General features: G+C 38.6%; 1 protein-coding gene across 2 annotated transcripts in view; it reads left to right on the forward strand.

Moving 5' to 3' along the window:
- gnal2 (guanine nucleotide binding protein (G protein), alpha activating activity polypeptide, olfactory type 2) overlaps positions 1–9,123 on the forward strand; it is a 53,929-nt gene extending 44,806 nt beyond the window's left edge. For both annotated transcript variants that reach the window (XM_085438020.1, XM_085438021.1), the window contains exons 6-12: positions 1,422–1,476; positions 1,612–1,685; positions 3,716–3,774; positions 4,270–4,390; positions 4,667–4,797; positions 4,912–4,979; positions 6,699–9,123. In XM_085438020.1, the coding sequence (XP_085294146.1) occupies positions 1,422–1,476; positions 1,612–1,685; positions 3,716–3,774; positions 4,270–4,390; positions 4,667–4,797; positions 4,912–4,979; positions 6,699–6,845 (655 nt within the window). In that variant the 3' untranslated portion in view covers positions 6,846–9,123. The remainder of the gene's footprint in view (positions 1–1,421; positions 1,477–1,611; positions 1,686–3,715; positions 3,775–4,269; positions 4,391–4,666; positions 4,798–4,911; positions 4,980–6,698) is intronic.
- The last annotated feature ends 2,481 nt before the right edge of the window (positions 9,124–11,604 follow it).

The following is an 11,604-nucleotide window of genomic DNA, read 5'->3' on the forward strand; positions in this document are numbered from 1 at the left end:
TTCAGATGTTCTCTTCCTGATGGAGTAATCAATCAGGTGATGGGATAATGTATATGCTTTTTGGGAAAGTGACATTTTCAGTTGTTTAAATTGTTTAACCCATAGTCCTCCAAAATAATAATAGAAATATTATAGTTTGCTGCCCCTCCCTGAACCTGGTTCTGCTGGAGGTTTCTTCCTGTTACAAGAGAGTTTTTCCTTTACACTGTCTCCAAGAGTGTGCTCACAGGGGGTCATCTGATTGCTGGTGTTTTTCCTCTCTAATATTGTTGGATCTTTACATTACCATACAAGTGCCTTTAGGCGACTGTTGTATTTGGCGCTACATAAATAAAAGTAAATTGAAATTGAATTTTTCACATCTTCAGTGTTTTGCTTTTTTTGGTTTTTGTTTTTCACAAAGAAAAAAAAAGGGGGGGAAAAACTTTTTAAATTGTTGTCACTTTACTTTAGGAAAGTAAATAATCATTAAATCATATAAACTGTGTGCGAGAGAGCGCAGTTTATAGCTTTTTTTTTTTTTTTTTTTGCAAGTAACATGAATTTTGTGCAGTAAGCACATTTGTATTGTAAAAAGCATTTTTGCTTTGTGCCCTGTTGTTGGTTAATTTCTTACCCTGTCATTCAGTGTTGCTTAATAGTAAAGCTGTTAACAACAGCAAGCTAGATATCAGTGAATCCGTGCTAAAAAGAATAATGTTGAAATATTAACAGCTGATCTATACATTTGGCTCGTGGACTTATTCTTAATAACATTGCGCCTTGTCTTTTCAAATACCCGTGGTGTATTTTAAATGTATCATGGCCCTTGGACCGGCCTTGCTGGAGTCTTTTCATGATGTGATCCAGATGATCCAGGGGCCTGCGTGACCATGTGTCCCCAGCCTCGGTGTCCTCATCCTGCCTGCTGTGCTGCAGAGAGGCCCAGCTGCTGCTGCTACCGCTGCACATGCTCTCTCAGTAGTGAAGAGATGGCAACAGCAAGCTGTCTAACCTCCACAGTAACCGCCTTATGTAATCACTCTGGCTAGAGACAGACCAAAATAGCCCAGACTGAGCAGGCCTGCCCTCTTGTGGCATACAGCTGCCTTAACACCGGCCTAGCAGGCCTAAAACAGGAGTCAGACATGGCAGCCGTTTCCTGCAGCATTCAGTGTAGTATGTAAATATTTTAATGTACTGCACAGATATAGCAAAATGCATTATGTGCCATTTGTAGTTTCCAGCTGATCAGATCTGGAGTTATATTTTTGGGTTAGTTCAGTGAAGACGACGTATTTATGAAAACAATGGTCAATTATTTTATAGTTTTACAGTTTAGTGACTTTACATTTTCTATGTTGATGACTCTTTCCGCAGCACATACAAAATGGTTGGAAGACAAACAAACTTTAACTACTCTTCTGTTCCCTCCTTTGCAGTTTCCTGGACAGAATTGATTCTGTAAGACAGAGCGACTACACGCCAACAGACCAGGTCAGTTCTCCTGCCAGTGTACTCGGTATTAAATGTATAAATCACCAGCAAAACCCTGCCTGCTGTTTTTCTTTCTTTTTTCCCCCTCCTTTCCCTGAACTGCATGTTTTGTTTCTTTGTGTTCACTACGTGTAGGACCTGCTACGCTGCCGAGTGTTAACTTCAGGGATTTTCGAGACGAGGTTCCAAGTAGATAAAGTGAACTTTCAGTAAGTCTCTGCTTAACTTTAACAAGGACATAAACACACACATTGAAGACATGTTTGTCCCCATTTATTGCTTGCCAACTTTTGTAAACCCTGTTAGCAGCTTGTGTAGCCAGGAGGTAATAAGGCTACTTTGAAAAAAAAAAAAAAGTCCAATTTGACATGGAAATTAAATAAAATAGTTGGGAACAGGGTTAAAATGGGACCTTTGGGGTTGACTGCACAAAGCTGATCCAAAAATCTGTGTTTCTAGATATTTGTCTATTTGATAAACAAAATGTATTTTATCTATGAGTCAATGGAAAAAGGAAAGGTTTTATTTATTTATTTAAGTTTTCCTTTGGGTGAAGAGCCAAACTTTTTTGGGTGGGGCAAAATGTTTTGTTATATAAGAAGAAAAAAGTCAGATTTTTAGGCAGAAAAACATGAAGCATGCCCGAACTAGTTGTGTAAACAGTACGGTCTTCCAGAAATGTTTCATCAGCTAAGAAACTATAGCCACATCCTACCGAACTAACTGAACAGCACACCAGGATTCAACATAACCATAACCATCTGATGGCCCGTTAAAAAGTAGGCTGGGAAGTTGATCAGCAGTTGCCAGCAGTATTTTCACATTAGTTGGTTTAAATGTGAAGGAAAGCTGTTTTTTGGGGTGGGGGGGGGGGATTACACACTGATGCACACATAGCTCAGCTAACTTTAACTTTGAGTGTCGACAGCAACCACACCCCTCTACTGGGCCAAGCCTACAAAGGGACAAACGATTTACACTAATTATTTTCAGATTTGAATTATTATTATAAAATATAAATCTACTAGTAGATGATGCTATATTATCATAGATTATGGCAGCTGTAATCAGAGGAATTAAAGTGCGCTACTGAAAATGTGTTCTGCCGGCTCTGGATATTGGTCTGGTTTTGTAACACAGATCTGGCAACCCTGACGTGTACATATAAATACCAGAAGGTCTCAGTTTTCATTGCCACATTCCTCTTTGTTTGTTGTTTGTTGGTTTTTGATGAGACGCCATTATAAAGTACTTATGGGAAGGATCAGTATTATCATTGTGTTTCCAGCTCATTCCATTATTTACACCCCTATGAACAAAATAATCACGAGCCCCGTATTCCTTCTAAAATTGGTTTATCTAATATTGCCTTTTATGCAGCTAGGTGTTTTCCGGATTTCCAGTAATTTTCTTTTTTTTAAAAACATTGGACTGTGCCTCCTTGTTGGATCACTGCCCTCTTGGGTGTTATTGCTATATTTACTCTGGCCTCGTGTTAAGAGCCTCAAATGTCATAAGTTTGTTCCTTTGAACAAAACCCTGAGCCCACAACCTGCTCGGCAGCTGGAAGATGAGGTAGAAATGCACGTCATAGAGGTGACTAAAATGCAAAATGATTCCCCTGCGGTCGACCAGTGTGATTTCTGAGCCTGTTGCAAGTTATTTACTGTTGGTTACAGTTATTAGAGCAGCCGATAAAGGTTAGAGTAAATGTTTTGTAACAGCTTTGATGATGTCAGATGAGGTGACCCATTTCCGCAGTCGCAGACACAACAGTCTTATTCTACCATCTGAAATGGGCCTTTGTATCACATTATATCATCCTAAACGACTGGCTAAAAAAAGGTCTGGGTCATGACTTCCCTTTGGGTGTGCGTTTGTCATTATTCGGCTTTGATGACTCCCAAACATCCAGCCAGGGACACACAGACATTACAAATAATTTCGCCCTTCGTAACATTTATTAATTAATGGATTATTTATGCGTCCACAGCCGTTCCGTAAGTGTCAAGGATCTCTTTTTGCAAACCAGAAGCACATGTAATACGAGACAGAAACACGTCTTTTGTGAAGATTTTTAATTTTATTTTGAGTCTTTATCAGGACAATCTGTGAAACAAAACTGGTGTGTCAGTGCCGTACAGTATGTACCTGATGCCCCCCAGTCCTGAGTGATATGAGCTCTTTGATCAGAAGAGGGCAGCAGCGAGTATCTGACCCATTACTGTCTCTTCCACAGCATGTTTGATGTTGGGGGCCAGAGAGATGAAAGGAGAAAATGGATTCAGTGCTTTAACGGTGAGACTTTTCCTCCTTGTTTTCCTTCAAATAGCCACACTGTACATCCTCGACCTGCAGCTCATTCTCCTCCCATTACATCCTGCCCGTCTTAAGGCATTTTCTCTCAGCTCCAGCATCCCGTCAGTTGCACAAGGACCAGTCCAAATCTTAAACTGGTATTGAAGAGCCTAGTCTTTTGACTTGTTTATAGTCAAATCTGAGCTGTCTCGTTTTTTGTTTTCCTTGACACAAAGTGCTCTTTTAGTCAGTTGTTTCTATTTTTAAATTTTCTCCTGGTTTTGGTTTGCATATTACTATAAATTTTGCTTTCCTTCTCACTGCGCTATTGTGTGTTTTTTAAACCTTGAATGTTAATACATTTCCCTTAACTGGAAAGCACTTTGTGTCCACTCCCGTAGTTTTGAATGCCATATAAATAAAGGTGATTTGACACGACTTGAATATACTCCTTAAGACCAGTGACGTCAAAATCTATCTCATGTTTTCTTCCAGACGTCACTGCGATCATCTTCGTGGTGGCCAGCAGCAGCTACAACATGGTAATAAGGGAAGACAATAACACCAACAGGCTACGGGAAGCTCTGGACCTCTTCCGCAGTATTTGGAACAACAGGTGAGTCCCTATTTGTTGTGGGGTTTTTTTTGTTTTTTTAATTCAAAATGTTAGAAAATGCTCACTTTCCTTTCGCAATGAGAGAGAAGGCCCACATAAGGCTTAAAAAGTAGTAAATATAAGTAAATAAAACCTGCTTCTGTCTCACCTTTATCGTGATGTGTGTAAATGACTGTCAGCTTTATCTTTGAAAATCCCAAAATTTCCACAACTGAAGGGTGAAGCTTGTGCAGTTTCTTTAATGGTGTTTTTTTTCTTTTGTTTGTTTGTTTTCAGATGGTTACGCACTATATCCGTCATATTATTCCTGAACAAGCAGGACATGCTGGCTGAGAAAGTACTAGCTGGAAAATCCAAAATTGAAGACTACTTCCCTGAATATGCTCGCTACACCATACCAAATGAAGGTTTGTTCCTTTCCTAGTGCACCTGGCTCGTCTATGTTCAGACAGACTTTTGAATTCCTTGTATCGTCTGTATTAACGTTAAATTTCTTTTTTTTTCTTTTCTTTTTTTTTTAGCAACTCCTGAACCCGGTGAAGACCCGAGAGTGACGAGAGCCAAGTTCTTCATCCGAGACGAATTTCTTGTAAGTGTATCAGCGTATGTCTGAAGTGAGCTGAAGTCAATCAGTGTCCAGCCACGAATACACTTGTCCTGTTAATTCATAACTTAGTATTTTACACATGTACCTGTAATCCCAGCTGGGCCTGTTATGTTGCTTTGAACCTGATGAACCTTTTCTGGTGGTCCGACCTCCTTGTGGGGACAAGTTGTCCGCAGATGCGCAATGCTGATTTCAGCAGGTACTACTGCTGCTACGAGTCCTGCCGCTGATCGCGAAACACCTTCTGTAGGGTTAAAAATTAAATTCGGTTGCATTTGTTTTTACTATAAATGGCTGTAACGAAGCTGTTTTTGCATGGCCTTTTTTGTATACACTCTGTAGTCACAAATAATCTTTAAGACACAGATAACATTATTAAACAGATTATAACTTTACTAGTAGGACTTAATGCTGCAGCAATAACTTGAAGCATTTAGTTGAGGAAGTGAAGGGGTTACATCTGTTCTTGGTGTTTGAATGTGAGCTGTTCTGTGGCTGAATTTATTTCTTTCATATCAAAATAGTGACTCCAGCGTTTCAGTTTAATAGTGACCAATGTTGTTCTTATTTAGTGGGTAGAACAAATATGGGTCTAGTGTGGTTATCTGGCCAGTGTTTAACACGCTAGACACACTTATGGTCATGTAAGCTGTATTTAGGGACTGATTGCTCTAAAATTACTTGCCTCAGTTTCTAGTAATGACAGCGAGCTTGAAAGCTGTGAATTTCCCAGAAATAAATGCGTTATGATAGTATTCCTGTTACCTGGGACAGATACCTGGGAATATGTGTGACGGGAATCACGTACTCCAAATGTAGTGCACTTTTATGAAGAAGTATGCAAATTACAGACTTCCTCGTGTCACAACTATGTTTTGGTGCACATTGGTGAAAGATGTCATTTTTACAGATGCAAACTTTTTACAAAAATGAAGACGAAACAAGCGCAGCACAGTGTAACTGCACATAACTACTGAGCCACTTTGTCGTCAGGTAGAATAATATTTTAAGTGTGAATTGTTAGGGGAACCCCCTGCCCCCAGAGTGTTTTCATCAGCGTCTGATACACACATCAGTCAGAATTAAACTGTGGCAATCTATTCATGCCTGTGATGTGATATCTAACCCATAGAGGCCGCTAAAAATAAGAAGTTGAGAGGCCTTTATGTGTCAAAGTACTGAAAGTGCACAGAAAACTTAGAATAGCATTGGCATTAGCACATTAATCTTAAATATGCTGAGCAATATTCAAGGTAAGAAGCAGGAAAAGCTAAATGCTTCAGCTGAATTGAATAATTTAAATAATATATAGTAAGGCGTGTGCTTTATTCAAAGATGAAATAAAACTATCATCACATTTACAAACAAAAAGAAAACTGATGTGTGAAATTAAGAATGGTTAAAGGCCTGCTAAAGTCAGTCAAACCCAGTGGTGTTCAGAACAGATGTGATCCAGATATTTTGAGTAAAATGACAGTGAAGTGCTCAGATGAGTCACAGTTTAAGCTGCAGAGGCAGGAAGTAGTGTGATTTTTAGGTGGGGATGGTGCTGTAAGAACTTTTAGCTGTAAAGAAAAATCAAATAATGAAGGGAAGAAACGAGAGCAGCAGATCTGAGAAACTGAGGGAACATCAGGGAGGCTAAACGTGTGCTCGTGGCGTGGAGGATGTGACGTGTCATGTCTGTGTCCTCCTCCTCAGCGGATCAGCACTGCGAGCGGCGACGGCAGACACTACTGCTACCCACACTTCACCTGTGCCGTTGACACAGAGAATATCCGGCGGGTGTTCAACGACTGCCGGGACATCATCCAGAGAATGCACCTGCGGCAGTACGAACTCTTGTGATGGGAGACCGACTCCGTCAGCCTTCTGTGTTTTTTTTTTTTTTTGTTTTTTTTTCTCCACCATTCTGCAACCTTGACGAACCTTTCCTCCTGCTCCTCCCTGACTCTTCACCCCACATCCCCAGAAGAAACCCACCCCGACCGCCCCTCCTGTCGAGGACTACGAAGTACTACTGAAGTGTGTCAAATCCTCTTCCTCTTTTTAACTTCTTAGCTTTTTGTACTACTTTTTGTTTTCTCTCTCCGAGATTTCGTCCCCATTTCACAGATGTAAAAGGAAAGCTGGGGAACAAAGTTGATGTGTGCCGCTTCTTTTTTTTTTTTTTTTTCTTCTTCTTCTTCTTTTAATCCTTCCTTTTTGAATGCCTTGATTTTTGTCATTCCACTAAGCCTTGGGCTACCTCCTTTTATTTTATTTTTTGCCCCTTTGTGTCCACTTTTTTTGGGCTTTGTCTTTGGACTTGGACTGGTGGGCGAGGACACATAAAACACACCTGGAGGACCTCAGTGCAGAGGCAGTATGTGTGTGTAATGAAGAGAGGGAGGAATGCCATGTGAACGAGTGTGTGTTTAACCGCCATGACCCCTCACCACCTCTTGTAATAATTTTTATTTTTTTTTGGCCTGTCACCCCGCCCTCAGCCTCTCTGACCGCCTTCTTCTCCCCGCATTGAAGACGGCTGGACGGAGAGGGAACCGAATGGATGAAGAGATAAATGCACTTTGCATCAGGTTCCTTAATAACTTTTGTTTTTTTTGTTGTTGTCGGTGTTTTTTTGTTTTTGTTTTTTTTTCCAGAGGAAGCATACACACAATGTAGCATCACAATATTTATTATCCTGTCGCCCTGCTTGCCGAGCTGCAGGGCGGACCGAGCAGCCGAGAAGACGTGTGGAGCGAGAGATTAAAGATGGGAGGGGGGCAGAAATTACGGCGACTAGAAGACGGCTTTTAATGAAGGAAAAGGGACTGAGCTCTCTGCACCTTAGCCCTGTTGCCTCCACGGACTCGGACCTGCCTCCTTTTTCCACACAAACCATCCTTTTAGCTTAGAGATACTGATGGGGAGGAGGGTGGGTGGGACGGGAGAGAAAAAAAATGTATTGTTTTGTTTTTGGTTTTTTGGGGGGGTTTTTGTTAACTTGTACACTGTGCAAGGTTGAATTATCCTGTACAGACTGTAAAATGTAATATTATTTTGTACAACTTAATTGAAAGAAAAACAAATCTACTTGTAGATCTTTGTGCCTTGATTATGGCTGTACCTGTAAATGAGCTCAGATGTAAGTATGTTTTCAACTGCGCTGTACAGCTTGATGTCAAACTCTATCGGCAGCGAAAGACTGCAGGTAGGGGACTTTCTCTGTAGAGTTTAGTTTTTTCTGGTTTATAAAAAAAAAAAGAAAAAAAAAGGAAATGCTGTTTAGTAAGAAATAAAAAAATAGGGGAAAAATCCTAAAAACCTGTATACATTATGCAAATTAACCACTTACCTGCAGTGAAGACCAGATGTTGCAGCGCCATGCCTTTTTTTTTTTTCGTTCTTTTATTTTTTTCGTTTTGTTTTCCCTCCTTTTATTATATATATTTTTTGAATTTCACAGCTTTAAACAAACATTTGAATTCCATTGAAAGTGTCCAAATTGCAACCTGGTGTTGTTTTAATAGGAACCAACGTTTTTTCGATATGAAGTGCGTGTGCGTACGCGCGCGTATGTGTGAGCGATCCGTACTGATGTGCGTGCCTGTGCGCATGTGTACATAAAACAAACATAGACTCACAGATGCATTGTGTGAGTGTGTGTGTGTGTGTGTGTGTGTGTGTTGGAGAGCAAGTGTGTATGTGTGTATAAAATTTTATAAATGTATGTACATGTAAATTTATAGGTCTATATAAATATATATGTACAATTATACATGTTTAATTATGTGTGTGCCTAGGTGTACATACCTATGTATGTATACGGTAAATATGTATACATACACACATAGGAAAGCATGTTTAGAATGGAGATGAATAAATGAGAGTGTGCAATATTAGTAATTCTTTGGTCCTTTGGAGCCATACCCGATGGCACAGGCACTATGAATGTGTGAGCAGCACCCAACAAGACGAGCTCTTCTCCTTGTACAAACAGCATCAGCCTTTTCTTCTGCTACAGTACACGTCTATCCCCAACAGAGAGTGAACTGACTGGAGGTGCAAAAACCTTGTTTGGCCTGGGAGGATGATTAAATGACATTTTTATTTTCTTTAAATAAAGAGGCACATTAGAGGACTTTGCTTTATTTCCATCTTGGTGTCCAGTTGTGTCCGGATTTTCTTTATTCATTCATTCAAAAAAAAATAAAAATAAAAATGTGGGAGACCGAAACGACCAAAACAAACAAAAACAAAAAATGATTAGATAAGTAAATCAATATGCCATTAAATGCACCAAATATTGGGCGAGCATTTATAAAATGTGAAACTAATAAATACTTAATACTTGGTATAAATCTCTAACATTAAAATGGTATAAATGGTGATGGTCAGTATTTAATACTGCATCAAGTAAGTTTTAATTTGATTCTTTAAATGTTTACACGTGTGTCACTTTTCCACTTTATCTAATTTCCCATTGAATTTTGACTTTATACCCAATTTATTACTTTTAATATAATTTCTCATTTTCCTCACCCACAAATAGTTTTTCTATAGGTTATTATTTGTAATACAAAAGCAAATAAAGCAGAAATATTACTCGTCACATTCTACAAATTAATTTATATTTGATGCATTTTGGCCATGTTAATTTTAATTCCTTAGACAATAATTAATGAATTGATAAATATGCAAATTAATGCATCAGAAATAATAGTTATAAGTTATGCATAATTGTGTTTTCATGTGGTTCTGTTAGTTTTTTACAATTACATCGCCTTAACAATATTTTACTTTCTCGCATTAGTTATTAGTTTCAAAATCTGTTTACTTCTGTATTTTCTTCTGTATTGTTCATGCGTTTCAAAGTATAAATACAAAAGCAAATTAACCTAAATATCGATTTATGCCAATTGTTATGGATTTGTTAATACCTACATTCTTCATATTTCTTTCATGCATCTAAAGGCATGTAAGGGTTATTTAATTACTATATTTGTTATTTTTGCTGTTTTGTTAGTAATATTTGAAACTATTGTGAGGAGAGTGAAGCTGGGTACTTTCGGTATCTTTTTGTTTTTAACTTTGAGATGATCATGATAAACAGTTTTACCAGATTTTACAGTTCTGGTTGATTAAACTTCACAGAAGGCAGGTTCAGCTAATAAAGTTAATAATGGCTGGCTGTGTGTGCTAGGAATGCATAGAATTGGACAACAATATTGTGCTAGTTCTGAGTTTTCATGTGACATTTTTAAAAATGTATTGTTACCATAAAACTGAAATCACACATTCAAAACCTGAAATGATTGATGATAAAAACTCGATCCACTTACTATGAGATAAGAACAAAGTGTTGAGAGAAGAGATGATTGAAATTTTAAATACTGATTTAAATCCGTGACATTAGTTGCCAAACTGTAAGTAAGAGATAAGAAGATGGTAAATATAAAGTTTTCTGTACTTAAGTTTTAAAGTTACTAATAAACCAGACATTCCTTCTTTTATGCTAATTAACAAATTCATAAAAAAACTACAACAATGCCTCAGCTGACTCCAAAGCCCTATAGCTATAGGTGGGCTGGGGCAGTTAGGTTTCACAGCTTTGGCCCGGTAATGGCCAAAGCTGTGATGGCCATGCCTTTTTTCACACCTTGGCTCGTGGGGGAGTCACATGATTAATAGTGGGCCAACGACCTTCAGCATGACTTAAACAAAGGAGCAGACCCCACCAAGGTGTTAAATACCAGGTGAGGCAAAACTTCTTCACAAATTAAAGAAGTCCAGGTGACTTCTTTTCAAGCTCTCAAGACTATCATATCCATGACTGAGAGCCTACACAGTCACACAACCATTTAAAAACAATTTGATCAGTCAGTAAGCTTATACACAAGTGGAAAACGTATAACAGCTCTCAATCTTCCTAGGAGTGGACATTCCAGCAAACTCACCCCAACCTCAGACGGTGCAATGACTCTCAGACTCTACAGGCATCATTTAGCAAGTTAAATGTTAAAGTTCATGACAGTACAATTAGAGTATGGCTCGTTTGGAGAGGATGCCAGGAGAAAGCCTGGCAGCATGGCTGAGGTTTGCAAATGTGCATCTGACCAAACCACAGGATTTCTAGAACAATGTCCTGTCAACAGATGAAATCAAAGTGGACATTTGGCCATAAAGTACAGCGCCACGTCTGGCAGAAATAAAGCACAGCATAGTAGTACAAAGATCTCATTCAAGTGTAATGAAAAGCATCATGATGATGATTTCAGGCTTGTTTTGAAGCTACGGGACCCGGGCACCAGCAGTCATTAGGCTGACCAAGTCTGTATACCAAAGTATTCTAGAGTCAAAACCATCTTTTTAACCACAGCTAAAAAGATGAAACTGGGTCAGAGTTAAGGTCTGTTCTATAGAATTTATAATCCAATCAATCAATAAATAGTGAATAATTTAATATAAAATAAACATAGTGGATTAATCCTGCACATTATTAAAGTAAAAAATGAAGGTACTTTGTTATACTGTTGCTAAAAGCTGTTTTCTTAGTTATAAAATGACTAAAATAAAAAACAACCAAGCAAACCAAATGCAAAAAACCCCAAATGAAAACAAA

The sequence above is a fragment of the Copadichromis virginalis genome, linkage group LG18 (genome assembly GCF_057382275.1).
Source record: "Copadichromis virginalis isolate Kocher_CV1m ecotype Utaka linkage group LG18, C_Virginalis_male_GT1.1, whole genome shotgun sequence".
NCBI lineage: Eukaryota > Metazoa > Chordata > Actinopteri > Cichliformes > Cichlidae > Copadichromis > Copadichromis virginalis.